An 18480-nucleotide genomic window follows, 5' to 3' on the forward strand; every position below is an offset into this window, starting at 1 on the left:
AGCAAAAGTGAATAGCAAATAGTGACCTTTAAACATTAAATGTAAGTAAACAAATTTTTCAGATGCATTAAACTATGACAGATATAAAAACCTCTAAAACTATATGACTGTGACTGAAACTTAACAATGAAAATGATACTTGAAAAACTCAGTTCTAATAAATTAACAGCAAACATACATATTGGAAAGTAATTAAGTGAATATATGACAAATAAATTTTTTTGACAAATGGGAAAAAGAACTGTTTATGAAGAAAACTTAAAACAACATCTAAATTTCTCACCTTGGTTCATGTCCAGCAATAATCATTTGTATAACACCAACACAAGCTCCTCTTTTACCTTCCCAAAACTCAGGATTCGGATCTGATCTTTCTAAAATATCAAATGCCTTAGCAGCATAAAAAAATTGCCCCATCTAAAAGAAAAAGAGTGAGATGTTTTAAGTCATGGAGAATATCGTCAATAAGTTAATAATCAAGAAACCAGGGGTAATATTAAAATTTGATTCATTAAAAACTTCTTAGCGTCATCTTATTTGAAAACCAAACAATTTATTCAATAATTTTATCAATCTAGAAATGCCCCCCACCTTCTTTTTTCTTTCAAAGAGGTTGAGACTTAAAAATAAACCTAGACAAGATATAGCAATTTCAAATGCATTTACCAAGTAGTTTCTTTTCCAAACAGCAAATACCAACTTTATTATGATAGTAATAAACATTTACAACTTTTACTACAAGCTTCAAAACAAGAAAAAAAAATATTGGGAAACACGTCGAACAATCTCCAGAAACGAACAATCTCCAGAAATGTCAAATGGCATGTCTTGCTCTCTTCCCTATGCATGTGTCAAGACAAATAAATAATTTATGAAGCACAATGTTAAAAAAAAGATTTTAAACGTTTTCTGTTGTTATTAAGACCATTTAATGAAACAATACTCATATGTTATCTCAGGGACGCCCCAAAGGGAGGTCACTGCGATTTCCCAAAAAAATTCCCATATTTTTACATCTAGGCATCTGCATGCTCATAATTGATCATTACGTAAAATTAAGAGTCTCATTTGGTAAATTAGGAATTCTCCCTTCCAAAAACATATGGTATTTAAAACAAATATCTTTAACTGTCTTGAAACATGTTGGAAATCCCAAAATAAGGATGCAGAGGCAGTGGGCTTGGAACACAGAACATTATTTAACAAAACACGAACATCACACAATCAGATACACTACTAGACTGCAACTTGCTGCAACTGAACATTCACTACGCTACAGCGTATGTAACTTGGAGATGACGTCACATGTGAGTCAATCACGGTTATAGGAACAGTTCATATTAGGATAGATGGGGTTTAACATTGCAGCTCAACAAAACACACATTTATTTACTGTGTAAATTATTTGTAAAAATAATTGCACTATTTTGGGGACAGGGAGAGGGGCGGATCTATGTCAGCAACAGTTACTGCATTCAAGGTTTAGTTTCATTTAAAATTGAGCTCTCCATAGCATGTTTTGATCAACTTTCTTATGATTTCTGTTTAAAATGATGAAAGGATAGCTTTTGCGAAGGCTGCAAGAATGCAATACCGGATTTAGGTGCAAGACTAATGCACTAATAATGTGTGATAAGTACATAAATGTAAGTAATAGAATTATACAGCAACAAAATCATTAAAAACACGTTTTATTCGCTAAAATTTGACACATTTTCTTTAAGTTTAATTCTCATTTTCACCTTCTTGTTATGTGGTTGTAATTCATTATGTGTTGGTCAGGGCTCGAAAATATGAAAAATATCCCAATATTTTGATATATATCCGATATTTTGATATCTATCTGATATTTTCAGTCAGCATAAACTAAAGTCTTTTAAATAGTAAATGCACTCTCAAATCACTCTTTATTTTCTTATATTATTATTACAAGACGTCAACTTAAAAGTAAGGTCTCTTACATTATTTGTATCTAATATTTCATTTTACATTTTTATCAATTTAACTGGGGATAATTTAGCATTAGATATTTTATTCATTTTTCCTCTGTTAGCTACTTTTACACACAGTTGTGTGATTCAGAAATAAAAAATATGCATTAATCGGTGCACAGTACAGCCATAAAACATTTTCTTTTTTTCTGACCAACGTTTAATATTTAATTACACACTTTTAACATAAATTAAAATTGTTACATTACTAATAATTTTCTGTATATAAAACTAAAAGAATTTTATTATACTTTGTTTTATTAATGACATATTAATACATCATAAAAATATAGTACATAACGTTTTGGTTATTTTTAATAATAAATGAACAATATTACTATGATTAATATAATTTTTACATTGAAAATACTGTAGTTGAAAAAATAAATATCGAAAATATCAAAATATCATGATATTTTCAAAATAAATATTGCAGATATATTGTGATATATATCATGATACATGGCAAACCCTGGTGTTGGCAGTTAAATTTAATACATTTAAAACTTTAATTTACTAACATATAATCAGAATGTACTTAATATATAGTTTTGACACCTATGTCCTCTGGTGGCGAACCCTGGTGTTGGTTGTTGAATTTAATACATCTAAAAGTTTAATTTACTAACATACAATCAGAATGTACTTAATATATAGTTTTGACACCTATATCCTCTGGTTAATATTTTTGTGAGCAGCAACTACATTCTTCTTAGAGAAGCTATTTTTGGAAGAATCATTTTCGGTCATCCATGGTGCTTCACTTTAAATTCTATGCAAATTAATGAAAAAACAGCATTTTGAAAGTAAATAAAGTCTGATGAAAATCTATAAAAATAATCCAAGCTGTAAGGAATGGCAAATAAAATCTGCAGGAATAAAAACATCAAAAAATCTACCAATCATAGAATGATCGATACTTGGACTTTTTTTTTGTATGCAGAATCTTCATTTTTTCAAAAAATCTATGGCATAAAATTATTTAAGACTAAATTTTTCATAGAAAATAAAAACTTAATGCAAAAGAACTTCTTCTTTTTGCTAATTATTTTGTGTTTCCTACTATCCCTATCAGAAAAAATGCTGTAAGAGAAAGAGAGTCTCCATTAAAACACATAAATGCTTTAAAATATCTATTGATAAAAACAAAAATACATACTTTGTAACAATCATTTGCAATTTGTTGTAGAAGACTAAATGATTCATTGCAGTGTTCAAGTTTAGAATAAAGCTCCCATGCTAACCTTGGTTTTTTGTTCATAACATCTAAGTTAAAAGAAGAGCAAAGGTAAAAGAAGAGCGAAATAATTAAAACATAGTTAGAATAATATGTTAGAAATATAACTTTTCAAACTTACAACAGCGAGCTAGCCAACTGAGATATGTATAATCATTCTTGATTTTCTCATTTTGAATAGATAAAAATACCTAAAATAAAAATAAAAAAGTAAAGCAGATAACAAAAATGTAATATTTACCGTATTACCCCACATTTACCTGCAAGCTGGGAAATAAGCAAGGTTAACCAGTATGCCGGGAAATTCGAAATTTCTGGCGTTCAGGATAATTTCAGGCTTATTTTGCAACAAAATAAAAGTAAATTTCCTGATTCAGTTTCTATCAGAAAGCAAATCATTGTTACTACGATTCGTTCGTGTAATTTTTTTAAATAAATTATTTTTGGTTCCTTTTAGAGAGGTAAGTTTAATTTCTATTTATTGAATAGCTATTGTAAATTCTTTAGCACTGATTTAGGGGCGGTAAATTACTGCATAAATGTTTGCTTAGTTTTAATTAAATTTTTATAAAATTATTTGCTATAGAATTCTATTTTTCTTGTTAAAATAACAAATGACATTATTATTTTTCTTTTTACAAAATTAAACTGTTTATTAATACTAATAAGATATGTATAGAATTTTTTTTTCCTAATCTGAATTTTTCCCGCATTCCGGAAAGGACCAGGCAAGTGTTACTGAAAATCTTGTGAACCCTGAATTGTGTGACATGCCGGCTAATGTGGGGTAATACAGTATTACTTTCCTGTAGTAATAAACAATACAGTGAAACCTGGGTATAACGATACTGTCTATAATGATGACCTGTCTACAACATTTTTTTTTTTTGGCCCCAGCAAAATGTCAGCATGAATAATCAAACTGTCTATAACGATAACCTGTCTATTAGGATATTTTTTTTTAGGTCCCAACAGTATCGTTGTAGACAGGTTTTACTGTTTTATAATTTCTCTATTAAACTGATTGTGCATCTACAATGGAGTCAAATATGATATATAACTAGTTTATTGGCAATGTATTATAAAATCCCTTCATCTAATTTGTTATGTGTAAGTAAAAATGAAATATTAAAGAAACAATAGTTCTTAACCATGGAAAAAGATAAAACTAATACCTCTTCAGCTTCTTTGAAATTTCCAGTTGCTGCTTTTGCTTGTGCAAAATTGAAATGAAATGTGTCATCAGTGTAAAAATAACTCTGAAAAATAAACACAACTTTACGCATACAAATATAAATGTAATTAATATGCATTATGCACACAAGAAATTATAACGCTTTTTCAGACATTGTTGGTAAATGAAGCAAATGTTTTCAAAGAAAAAGGGCAGTTTGGGATACATTTTGTTGAAGCTTTCAAAACTTATATTGAAGTTTAAAGAAATGAGCAAAACATTTTAGACTATGAAATCATTTTAAAAGTTTAGCTGAATAAGACTCCGGGCAAAACAAATGAAGCACATAATTATGAAAAATATTAAATTTACGAGACACAAAAAGAAATAAATGGAAAATTTAATCAAATTAGAAATCCATCCCCTTTGTAGAATTTTTTTCCATTTTTAATATTACTTTTATGCTAGTAAGTTAAGCAAAGTGACTAAATTATGCTTAACTTTTTATTCTTTGTCTTTCACTGTATTCAACAAACCTTCAGGACTGATTAATGTATATCAGTAATTTAACGCTGACTTATTACATCACATTGGAAAACATGTAAGTACCATTAACATTTCTCACATAGCGCCAGACAAAAGAGCTTGAACCTGAAAATGTTCTTACATTTGCCATATAAAATGCTTTGTACTAGAAGCAATATATTTCAATTTTTTTAACATAAGATATTAAATAGTAAAACTTTAGGTAAAGAGAAAAAGGAATACCTTAATAGAATTTAAATAGAGTAACACATCATCAAACTGCTTTAATAAGAAGAAACATGAAGCCATGCATTGTCTTCCAGGTATTGTATCTATTGGCCAAAAGCAACATAAAAGAGCATTAATACAATAATAAAATTAATTAAAAGTATTAAAAAATTGGAAGTTTATACTATGCTTTGGTTACTTAATTTGTTTTCAAATTCTTATTAGTTAATACATGTACTTTCAACTAACATTATAACATATGGGATAGAATATATCGTTGTTTGAATCTACTTGTCGTTTTCACAATAAATAGCAATTTAGAATTTTTATTATTATTTTGATTTTATGAATAGAAGATAAATTATAACTTTTTTAATTCTTCTTTTCCTTTAACAACCATGTGGAAACAATGACGTTTGAACATATATATACACATACTAAGATTAATTAATACATTTAACTTATTTAAATAGTGAGGAGGTTAAGTCTTATTTTCAATGGTTAACTTATAGGACCTGCAGTTCATTGACATTGTAACCAATATGCCATTAATATAGGGGTACCCAACTATGGGGGGGGGGGGGAAGAGTCATGGCACAGACTGCACCAATAAAATTTTTAGGGTGGGGGTGTTTTTGAGAGGTATTTTTTCACTTTGGAGGAGGACTCTTGCTTTTTGGAGGGAGGTCTTTTAGGGAGGGTGCGCCCTTGCTCTTAGGGGAATGGCCGATGGGCACCCCTGATTAATATCAGTCTTCATATAAATGAGGATGATTGAAATTCTTTGTACAAATTGAGCATACATGTTTCAAAATCAAGTTTTAAGCACTGTACATTCTTTAAGCTATAAAATGGTAATAATTTTTAAAGGGCAAATTGAGCATTAAATAATAGTTTAAATAAAAGAACATTTTAGGGGGAGGGCAGCCCCTTTAAGTCCTCTCCCCCCTCACCCACCCTAAATTTCGACCATGTCCTGTACTGACAAAGTTTAGTGTAAAAATCCAGCAGGATATGAAATTCACAAATTGAAATTAGAATTTTTCCTTTTTTAAGCTTTTAAAAATTTTTTAGGAAAGTCAGAAATAAATTTGTGCAGAAAAGTTTTAAAAAATGTATATAACAGCATTAAGCACAAAAAGTTTTCAGGATTTCAAGGGACCCCATTTACAATAAAAAAAAGTGAGCTTTTAGATGTAAAGACTTCAGATAAAAGAATGGTGTTATTGGATGCTCCTTGAAACTGAAAGAGGTGTATGCAGTAATCTGCAAATTTTGTGAAATTTCAAGTTGTTATATATACAATATTTTGCGACATTTAGGTTTGAAAAAAAAAAGTTTTTAAAGAGGAATACGTTTTTTTTTCTTTTGAGCTATAATAAACATTCCTTGCAGTATGTAAAAATTTAAGAAGTTCAAAGAAAAATTGGGAACATGTTACCACACTTTTTGGAGAAGAAATGATACCGTATTACCCCACATTATCAAGCATGCCAGAAAAAGTGAGGTTCACCAGCATGCCCGGAAATTCGAATTTTCCGGCATGCCGGATAATTTGAGGTTTATTTTGCAACAAAACATTGGTAAATTTCCGCATTCAGTTCCAATCAGAAAGCAAACCACTGTGAGAAAAAAAATAAATAAATCCCAAAAGTAAGCTTATTTCAAAAAAAAAAGTGTATTGCCTATAATATGTGTTTGTTATTTATGGCAGGTCATTATTAATGGATTTAATTATATGCCAATAAAGTAATCAATTCAGAAGCAATCATTGTCACTGTGATTTGTTCATAATTTTTTAAATAAATTATTTTAGATTGCTTTTAGAGCAGAAAGTTTAGTTATTAGTTATTGAATAGCCATGGTAAATTCTTTAGTGGGCGGTAACTTACTGCTTATATGCTTGCTTACTCAGTTTTAATTTAATTTTTATAAAATTAATCATTATTAAACAATATTTTTCTTGTTAAAATAACAAATGACATTGTTAGTAAATATTTTTACAAAATTAAACTGCTTATTGATACTATTAAGATATGTATAGCACTTACATTCATTTTTAATTTGAACATCAATTTTTTATAATATTTTTTTAAAACCTAGATTTTTCCGGCATGCCAGAAAGGACCAGGCAAGTGTTATTGAAAATCTGGAGACCCCCAAAATTTTGCGGCATGACGGATAATGCGGGGTAATACGGTAGGCATGATACAATTTTCATTCTTGCGTATGAAAAGGCTTTGTTTTTGCGATTGCAATCATTTTACCATACGTACTCCTCTTTTTGGTGAAAAATCCTTTTTTTTTTTTTTTGGAGAAATTTAGTTATTTTGGTGAAAGGGACAGATTTACTTCACTTGGGACTTTTGGAGAAGGCACAAAACTCTGGGAGTCTCCCTAACAAATAGGTAGAGTTGACAGCTATGCCAATATATAATCAAACATCAAAGATTAATAATTCTACTTCAAATAAAAAAATACTTTATTTACCACATTCACTAGCTGAACCTCCAACTAATTGAAAATACTGTTGTGCTACTTTCAAGTATTCCCTCTGTAAAGAAAATTTTATCATTTGAAACAGACATTAATTGATAAAGCACCAAACTTCTGTAAGTGTGTATAAACTAATTATAGGGGAGAAGTGGGTACAGTGAGTACAGTAATTTAATTTCCGTTTGGATATTTCCGCCCAGGTAAAACTTCTGAAAAGTCAAGTCAACATTCTGTAAACAATATTATTGAAAAAAGTTGCTTTCAAATGTGATGGAAGAAAAATAACTGTGCCATCATAATTTCTGTACCTCAGAGCCAGAAGGAGGTAAGTCATATTATGATAAATTTTCAGGAGAGAGGAAAAACTTTTTTTCTGGCACATGCAAAGGTTGGGTAAAAAATTGAAGAGGATTTTTTTGTAAGAACTAGGGGGCTCTGCCCCCTGCTCGCAAACGCTCACCAACCCCCGAAGATTACTTCGCAATCTTATTTGATTCGCAAAGATTCAAATCATCAATTAAAAATAAACAGATTAAAAACGCAATATAAGCTAGCCCCCTTTGGATCAAAAAGCACCCCTTCCTCGGGTTTCAAAATTACTTGTACCAACTTGCAGAGCTGTAAGGGCTAAGGGGCTCCTGAGCATTGCATAACTGCAATTTTCTATATTCATGGTCCCAGTAATATGTTATGCTCTTTAGCTTAGGGCTTGAATTGAATTGAGCCTAAGATTTTCCGTTAAAATCAAAACCCTTAAAGTTTGTGAATAAGAAACATGCGAATCGAAAAGACGTAACTATGGCAACGCCAAATAAAACATCAATAATTTTAATGGTGATGAGGATTATTCGAACTTTAATTTTAACGGCTTGTAACTTTTTTCCCTTGGAGATAGAAGCTCAGTTTTTCAACCATAGGTCGAGTTAAATCTGGAGTAAAAAAAGCTGCTCTATTCAGTGGTGTCACAAAGAAAACTGTAGGACAGTTCCTTTGCTTTTTACTGATAGATTTAATGAAGGAAGTAGTGCCTAAATTTTAGCTAAGCCTAAAAAAGTTCGAGCTAAAAACGCAAATAGCTCCCGTTGTATTTAAGTTAGAGCATGGAAACAAATTGCATAGAACGCGGAAAATTCTACCCTTTTCAACGATATATAATATTAATATGTGTAAGTAATTTTTCACCCCTTTATTAGGCAATAATAGACAATTTAAGCAAAACTTGAGCTTAAAAAATTAATTACAAAAAAACTAATTCAAATTTTAAAGAATAAAACCCCAGGTACACATCCCCGGGGCTCAAAGTAATTTTATACAAAATTTAAAGGTTGTAGGTGCTATGGGGTCTCCTAGACGCACATCCGCCAGACTTCCTTCCAGAATTTACCTTACCTTAAGAAACCTTACTTTTATTTACTATAAAAAGATTACGTTCACACATCTCAATGCAATATAGGCTTCTACATAAAATGCACTAATAAACTAAATCGCAATTTTTGGACTTATGTCAGTCTGGCTTTGAGGTACAGATTTGACCCCATCAAAGTAAAATATCTGCCTTAATTGTTGCACTTTCTAAACTGTTAGATAAACTTAACAGATTAGAGATATTAATCTTACATCAATCTAATATTTAACGTTCATTTTAGAAGTAAAATGGTTTAATTAATTTTCTTTAACTGAAAATGGCGCCAATTTAATTTACTATTTCAATGAGGGAACAGTGCAACACCATAAATTGCTGTCTTACTGTTGCCATGGTACTTTTACAATTAAAGTCAGTTTTACCTTAACTGCCAACTGTAAATAGATTTTTTTTCTGCAGTGTGCTATACTTTTAAATAAATAAAAAAATAAATAATACCCAGACAAAAATAATTTCATTATAAACTAAGTCAACAAGAAGTGAATTTAAAAAGGATTTAAATACTGATAAAACAATGATTTATCAATATTTTTATGTTAATTTTCAAATGAGAAAGAACAGAAGAATAGCCAATTGATTTTCTGACTAAATCGTCAACAAAAAATACATGAAATACACCGCCAACTCAATCATTCCGGCCAAGGACTGCAGTTTTGTGCTTATTAGCACTCATCATCCCGGCATAGGAAGTGACTGAGTTGGAGGTAGAAAACCTCTTAAGGATGCCAAGAGTGCCAAATAAACTGGTAGCTAATACAGAATTAGCACTCACCAGATGAGTGGACAAAGCAATGGTTCGGTTCACCTCAAAGATTGAAGGCAAGGCATGGTATTTTTAGTAAGTTACCACCCTATAGCCAGGGCTAAGGTGTATTTCATGGTTTTCTGCCATAGCCCTGGGTATAGAACGGTAACTTACTGAAAACATCAACAAAAGTAATTAATTAATAAATAGATAAAAAATTTAAAAATAAAAAACATTGATAGTAAGGCTATAATGGGGAATGTGAGAACTCTAGAACAAAAATCGCTATGATGCAGAATAAATCATAAGTTAATGGCTCATTAATAACATAAGAGAATAAATACTACAAATGTGCTGGGTTGAAGAAATTATTAACAAAACAATAGATCTCTATCAACCAATATTTCATAGATTAAATAAATGCAATAATAGCAGGACTACATTTGCAATTTTCATTGCAAAATGATGAATTACATTATCCTTAACTAAGTGGGCAACCATTTTTAAATTAATCTATGCAACTACATGGCAGATAATAATTTTTAACAGAAAATGTCATAAATAAACAATTTCAAAATAAGATTTTTACAACTTACAGATCCCTGTTCTTGTCCATTAGCAGCATTAACAACACCTTTCAATATGTACTCATGGGGAACAGCTGGCTCTAAATCTTTGATTAGATTAAATGCTTCCTGCACATTATCTAAAAAATATTCATGAATTTACATAAATATTATGAAATCATTATCTTTTATATCTAATATTTTCCATGCTATTAAAAGGTTTTGCAAAAAGCAACATTTATGAGTCCATATTTCACATACATCATATTCTATTTTTAAAACAATATTGTATTCAAACATTAAAATACTACTAGCTGCGTGCTCGGCGTTGCACGGGCTACCAAAAAAATGAGAGATGTTCAGTTGATGCTTTTGTAGTACTGACATCAGTTTCTAAAGCGTTAAGGAATAAATATATGAGCGTAATGCAGGGTTTGCAAAAGACCAGTAAAACATATTTTTGACAAAAATCTCATTAACGTTAATAATAGTTATCAATGGTACAAGTTATGAGTATTTTCAATTAGCACAAAAGATAAAAATATATGAATTATCCACTATAATCTGTGCTTACGTTAAATTGAATTACATCTGATAGACTATGTCTGAAATATTTATGTACAATAACAATCAGCTTTTTACATAAAATGACACATATTGCTTGGTTGATTACATGAAACTAAAGTATAAAAACTTAATAAATATCAATAAGCATTAATTTAATACCAAGTCATCAGATTCCAATTAAGATTTAGTTAAAATCACAAAAAGCAAACAAACCTTTTTATTCAACTCTGTTTTATTAAAAGAAATCCAAACAATCTTAGTTTAACGTGTTCTTTTAGCTATACAAAATGTATTTTAAAAGTAAAAACAGGAAGGAAAAAGAGAGTCATTATTATTCGAAAACTCACCCATGTTAAGGGAAAAAGTCCAGCAAAATAAACATATTTAGTCACACATCCTAAATTTGCCAAAATATGGGGCTGATAATGATAAACTTACACTACAATAAATAAACATAACTAAAGAAATAACTTTTATATGCTGAAAAGAGTTAAGAACATCGATTGTAAAAAATAAAAAAGGGGCTGACAATAAATAAAGGTTATGTCCGAATAGAGAAACGGATTAACCCGGTTGGTTGTTTTGATGATGTGAGTCCCACGGAAACAATTGGGACAAAAATAAAAAAGGGCATATAAAATGTTATTTGTGAACAGAAATTTAAAATGGCAACAGAAAGAAATAAAAATCATTGCTTAGAATAAAAGAGAAAAGAAGCTAATTTACAATAAAGTTCTAAAAGAAAAAATTCCTTTAAAGAGAGAATTTTAGGAATTATATATCAGAACAAAAAAGAAATTAAGCTAATTTAAAATAAAATTCTAGATGGAAAGGTTGTTTTATTATTTAGACAGCAGCCGAAAAAATATCTTTTAAAACAATTATTAGAATTTTATTTGCTCACCAATATGCAAAATGGCAACAGGAAAGAAATAAAAATTCCTGAATAATGTAATGTTAATTACCATTTTAATTAATATCTCGGCTAATCAAAATCGTACAAATATAAAATTGGTCTTATTGTCTTCCTTGGAAAATTTCAAATTAATCTGTACCTCCTTGGGCTCTCGATTTGCAGCAGTTCTTGACAAGATCAAGCTTCAGAATTACAGACAGACGCGAACAGATTTTAATAGAATGGATTACGCAATTTACCATTTTGATAGTAAAAAATCATGATTCTCGTTGCTTGAATATAGTTTACACTTTGAATTAAATTGTTTTCATATATTGAAAACAATTACTAAAAATCCCATACCTTATAAAATATGAAACTGACCTTGTTTTAAGTGGTATATAACAAGATTAAGCCTTGCTTCAGGAAAAACATCAACCAATGGAGGCAATATCTGAAGAGCACCTTCCCCACCTCGAAAGACAACCTATATTTCAAAATAAATAAAGTATATCTGTTATTGACTGAGTGAACAGAAAAGATTTAAGAATTACTTTGCTAGTATGGAGATCTATTCTGCCATGGGTAGATAAAGAACAGTAACTATAATTACTGTAATTTCTGTTGATTTTTTTTTTTTTTAGATTTGGTCATCTGTTGTGCATTAGCTTTATTGTACAAGCTTGCTTATTTGGTTTCTACTAAACCCCTCCCCCCCCCCCCCCCGTCAAATTCTAAAATTTCCTTATTGTTAGTATTGAATCCAAAATGTGTTTCTTCAAACGTCGGAAAAACTCATTTCTGCTGATACTGGCGTTTACCTTTCACTTCTTTTTTGATGTTAATTTCTGTTGTGCAAAAATACAAAACATTTTTGCTGCACTGTATACATTTTCACTGTTTGAATCAAGTGTTATGCACCAATACAGCTAAGTTTTTGAGGAAGGACAATTTTTACCTTATTTATCCCTCATTTTAACTTTATTACGGCTTATCTGCGATTTTCATTATTCGCGGCACTTATGCCATCCAATTCCGTGGATAATCGAGAGTTTACTGTACAAAAATTTCATTTTTATATAAAAAAATTCAAAAAGTTTTTTTTTGAGGGGGGGGGGGGGGGTGTTTCTAACATCAAAATACATGTCTGCATTTTTTGTTGATATTTTGCTCTTTAAATTTTGTTTTTTTTTCTGGCAAGTGACTATATGATAAACTTACTAGAACACCCATATATCTTTAGTCAATAACTAAAAACGTATGTGCATTTCTAACATATTTTGGGGAAAATGAAGGTCCAACTCTTTGCACCTTCATTGTTAAGCCAGATTGGGTTGACACACTGCTAATTAATATTATTGTGAAAAAATTAGAGATTAAAACGGCAGCAACCCTGGACCGATATCTGAACACAGGAACAGTATTGACATATCAGTTTAGAGAAAAATTCTAAACCAGTTTAACGATGTGAGATGCACACTGGTTTCTGGCAATGCATCGATACATCTCCAAGCTTTACTATCTGTGCAGAATTTCATCTCCCAACATCCTTCATTTGAATAAATTTAAGTAACAGGAAAATGTCCCCTCTTACAGTCTGTTGGTCAAGGCTACACATATTAAGCACTATAATCCTAGAATAACAAATCTAAAAGTCCATTTACTAACCTAGTAACCCTTTTGAAAAGTTAATATATTTCATAAGAAGATCGAAGCTGAACAGCGTAAACAATGTACAATGTCAAGACATTTTTCTTGCAATAGGGAAAGGAACTTATCCCATTTTGTTGTATGTACTTTAGGCAACACAGAATATTTACATCAGTTTATAAACATAACTGCATTATCTTCAGATAACTCCTTTTGTGCTGGTACTACAGCCTGTTGCTGGCCAAGTCTGCAAGTTTTCCCCACTTAGCCCTATCCTGTGCAAAGGCCTTCCATTGGTTCACTCCTATTACTTTTAAGTCTCTTTCTATCTCATCCAGCCATCTGGGTGGGGCCTTTCTCTTCAGCATTTTCCTTCAGTGTTGAAGAAGGTGATTCTTTTTGTTGGGAGCATATCTTCATATTGAAATATGTGGTCCAGCCACCTAATGCAAGCCGCCTTTATAACCTTTAAGATGGTAGGTTCACCATACTTTTTGTATATTTCATGGTTATAAGCTAGTCTCCAACAGTTATCTTGTTTTATTGGCATAAAAGTTACTTCACTATCTAAATAAAGTACTTATGCATATTCCATAAACGAATTTCATTCCATATTCTATACTTCAGTAAGAGTTTAAAACGAGAAATCAGTACTTGTATCAATAATTATACAGTTTAAAATTCTAAAGTAGGAAATAATTTTTTTACAAAAGATGAAAAGTCGTTTGATTTACTTCGGATGCATAGATTGTAGTGAAAATTTTATTTGCAAACTAGCAGCATTTAATCATATTATACATTTATCAAATATGCTCAAAGAAATTAATGTACCTAAACTGAGTAGAATTAGCTCAAAGATTGAGTCATTAGTGAAATTCTTTCAATGAAATTCGGACACAGAAGAAAATAAATAAAACAAACATTCAAAATTTCTTTGACTTTTCAAAAAAAAAAAAGGGCTAGAAGTAAAATAAAAAATCAAATTACAGAGGTGAGCTTTGGGGGCTTCAAGGAAACTCTTTTCAATATAAAGGATCTAAGCTTATGACCAAAACAACATCCAAAGCTATTAGTATACAACAAAGCTAGGTTCTTGCTGATTTTTTTTTTTTTTTTTTTTTTCAGTGCATGACAGATCTTCAATTTTTGCAAGTTGGGGCAAAACTTGAAACTGCAGAGTTTTCTATCGACTTCTAAAGAGAAAAAAATCACTGAAATAGGGTGAATTTGCAGCCCTGTTGGAGCACAATTTTCTGCTCTTAACATTAAATTTCAATTTGTGGCACAAATTCAAAATATTAACATTTTATTTATGACAAATTCAAATCTTGTTTTGAATTTCGTCAATAAAAGAACGGCTTATTTCCCGCCTACTTTAGGGCTTTCATAACATTTTGAAAAAAATAACTGCATAAAACTAGGATTGAACATTTCAGCACTCAAAACAGTTTTCTTAAGTTCAGGTATACATGAAGTTGCCGCAAAACAATCATGCATATTCAAAACATTAACTTTTCATACTTATGACTAGTTCAAAACTTGTTCTGAACTCATGACATGAAGGATTTATATCCAAATTTATCGCTTATACAATCGCAAGAATTTATATATGTATCTGTATGTTCCACATAGAAATCCAGTTTATGTCGAATCGGGATCAAATTTGGCAGGGAGGTACTTAGGCACCCGGGAAGGAATATAGGTAAGGGGGGGTCAAACACCAAAAAAGAACTGAACCATTCAAATTTTAATTTTAGGGTTCAAAATGGCTCTTTCTAATCGAAATAAGTATACGACCAGTTCGATTTTGGTGCAATTCGAAAGCCCGCAAAAAACACCCATAAAGTACATTCACTTCCTTTAAATTTCGAAAAAAACGAAGCTGTAAAATCAACGGGAAAAAATTAAAAAGAACTTTTAAGCCTAAAGGAACTCTATTTTCATATCGGCAAAACTATTGTTTACGTGATTTCATTTAAAATTAGCGTTCAGAAGGTTGCCACTTTTTTTTCTCGACAATGACTAAATAAAATTTTGTTATGTTTTGAGGTAAAAATTTCCAATTTTGGTTATTATTTGGTGCTTTATCTTCTTTTTTTCCAGGATTTTAGTTGTAATGGAGGGTTGCATATTCAGGAATTTTTGATTTGACGTTTTTTCTTTGAGAATGATTATTTTGACGGGAAATTTTAAAATTTTTTTCTTTAATTGAAGCCTAATTGTTGAACACACGCCACTTGACATAACTTTTTTTAGAGGTAGACCGTGCAAAGCCGGGCAATACAGCTAGTAATTTTATAAAACTAGGAATGACCATTTTGGCATTCAAAACAGTTTTCTGCAGTTCATGCATATACCAGGTCACTGTAAAACAATCACACACATTTGAACAAAGATAAAGTTTTTTTTTACAGTCAAACTTTTAAAAAGTAAAACATATTTAGTTAAACAAATGTCTTACCAAATTATGTCGAATTAAATCTTTTGCATAAGTAAATGAAGGAGAGGACATATCTTGTAAACTCTTTAATTCAGCCTATGCAAAAAAGAAGAAAACACCACTTATTTACATTGCTAAATGAATGAATGTAAGCTTAAAATTAATATGCAATTGAAAACATTAAAAGCAATACAGAAGAGAAAAAAAAAACATCATTTTACAATAAAACATATACTAATTTAAGCATAGATTATTTTTGAAACCATTTTCAAAACAAAAGTTTTTTATGACATGATACAAAGGCAGTAAAAAATTACATTTAGATTATGTGCAAACTATTATCACTTCAACGTTTACATTATACTCACATAAATAACATAATATTTAAAGAAACACTTCTTGCTTTTACAGGTAAAAACTAATGAACAATAAGAAAAGTCCCCAAAAACTCCTATTAGAATGAAGACAATTGTCTCTAAAACTCTCCATAAGAAAAACATTCCCTAAAATTCCCCATTGGAACAAGGGCATCAGTTTGGAAAATATCCTGATAAAATAAGGTTCACAGTGTTTTTAAATAATGCTACCAATCCTTCTAAAAATATCTTTATGGATATGTAAAATAGCTCCAAATATGCCTTTCAGAATAAGAAAATATTTTCAAATACAGTCGTCCCTTGCCACTTCGTGTTTTCTCTCCATTGTTTCTTTTTCTACTTTTCCATCAAATTTATTCGTTAGTTCATACAATAGCTTCTGGTTAATTCTTTCCTTAAAAAAAAATAATAAAATATTAATTTTAAATAAGGCAAGTTTTACTTAAGGGCTAAAGTATAGGCAGTGGAGGGGGGGGGGTTATTAAAATGCGGCAGAAAGTTTCAAGTATTGCTATCTGCTTTAAACCTTTAAAGACGTACTGGGGTGGTATATCACTGTATTATTGAAAGAGGATAACTGTATTTTTAAATACAGTTCAACTTCTTGCTTTTCAGACAGCAAGCATTACCTTCAATAGGGAAATAAAGCAGAGGCCTGGTGGGGTAAATATTGTCACTCATTTTCACTTTTTTGTTATCAAACATGCTACACTATTTTATAGGTTAGTGATATTGTGTAAGAATTCTGTGTATGTCTTAGTCAATACTGAAAATGTGATAATTCCTAAGGTCTAATAAGGCCTTATTTTCATATGTTTTGTGCAATATGAGTGTAATAGTAGAAGGTTGTTTCATGTCCATAGGCAGGGCCGGATTTGGAAGTGTGGAGGCCCCAGGGCAATGAAGGAGTGGAGGCCCCTAATCAGCGTTCGAAAAGATCATCATATTTTCGAAAGTATCCAACACATTGACATATATCCGAATATTTTGATACATATGTATATATCCGATATTTTTGACCCGTGAAAGTTAGGATATTTTGTAAAAATTTTATTGTGGGTGCCCCTTTGTTGTGGAGGCTCTGAGGCAGTAGTCCCGCCTGCCCTCCCCTAAATCCGGCCCTGTCCATTGGGCCATTTTTAAAAATAATTATTTTAAAAAATGCATTTAAAATGTCATAAATAAGTTTTCAACACTCTAACAATAAAAATATTTGCTTTACAAATATAAAAGAAACCTATTTTGCGGATACTGACTTATTGCGGTGGAGGCTGGAATGGACTAACTGTGATAATGGACAGTTGACCGTAACATCAACATTCTTTTTTCAAAACCCCATTAGAATTGGAAGAATAGCATCATAAAAGTCCTTTTTAAATGAATTCAATATTTTTTAAAAGTCCATTTTAGATTAAGGACATCAGTCCCTCAAAATCCAAATTAGCAGCAAACAATCTTAAATACAATAGCCTTAACGTCAAGCCTAAAACTTACAGGGAATTTTTCACGGGTTTCCTAATGAAATTAAAACTTAGACAATCCAATAATTATTTCAGGTAGGAAAAAGCATTTTATGTCAGTTTTGGTCAATAAACCAAGATAAGAATCATTTTACATAGAATATGAAAACAACTTAAAATGACAAACTAGGGGCTGTCCTAATTATGCTTTGAATTTCGGGTAAAGTTCATTTTAAGCAGCTTTTAAGACCCTTAACATGATCAAAGATCAACCAAACATGATCTTTTTTTCAATGAGATACTCTCAAAATTATGATTTTCTTTGAAATTGGAATGTTTTTTTTTTAAATGAAAGGTAACCTATATTCTATTCTGCACCCGACAACAAGTATGCAAAATTGCAAGATGATCAGTTAAAGAAGTTACAGCATGAAAATGTAACAAACAAACTCACTTTTGCATTTATAATATTAGTAAGGATCAGAAACAAAAGGAATTAGGATAAAGAAATAAAATTTACTTTATATGATGCGGTAATATAGTTGCAGTCTCATTCACAAATAACTAATACACTTTATCAATAAATAAAAAGTACCTCACACAGAAAGGAAGTGATTTCACTAAGATATCACATTAAAATTGTTTCATTCTTAAAATGAAGTAACATTGTGCAGTAATACTCTAAATCAGCCATACTCAACTTCTT

The 18480-nt window shown here is 30.5% G+C and overlaps 1 protein-coding gene across 1 annotated transcript in view; it reads right to left on the reverse strand.

The window, feature by feature from the left end:
* The window catches only part of LOC129222035 (intraflagellar transport protein 56-like), a 53053-nt gene that overhangs the window by 3967 nt on the left and 30606 nt on the right, over positions 1 to 18480 (reverse strand). Inside the window, exons 8-16 of the mRNA XM_054856452.1 lie at positions 15959 to 16033; positions 12232 to 12334; positions 10416 to 10525; positions 7646 to 7709; positions 5171 to 5259; positions 4404 to 4487; positions 3350 to 3419; positions 3151 to 3257; positions 284 to 417 (exon numbers count right to left, since the gene is read on the reverse strand). Of these exons, the coding sequence (XP_054712427.1) occupies positions 284 to 417; positions 3151 to 3257; positions 3350 to 3419; positions 4404 to 4487; positions 5171 to 5259; positions 7646 to 7709; positions 10416 to 10525; positions 12232 to 12334; positions 15959 to 16033 (836 nt within the window). The remainder of the gene's footprint in view (positions 1 to 283; positions 418 to 3150; positions 3258 to 3349; positions 3420 to 4403; positions 4488 to 5170; positions 5260 to 7645; positions 7710 to 10415; positions 10526 to 12231; positions 12335 to 15958; positions 16034 to 18480) is intronic.

This window comes from Uloborus diversus, chromosome 5 (assembly GCF_026930045.1).
Source record: "Uloborus diversus isolate 005 chromosome 5, Udiv.v.3.1, whole genome shotgun sequence".
Classification (NCBI taxonomy): Eukaryota; Metazoa; Arthropoda; class Arachnida; order Araneae; family Uloboridae; genus Uloborus; species Uloborus diversus.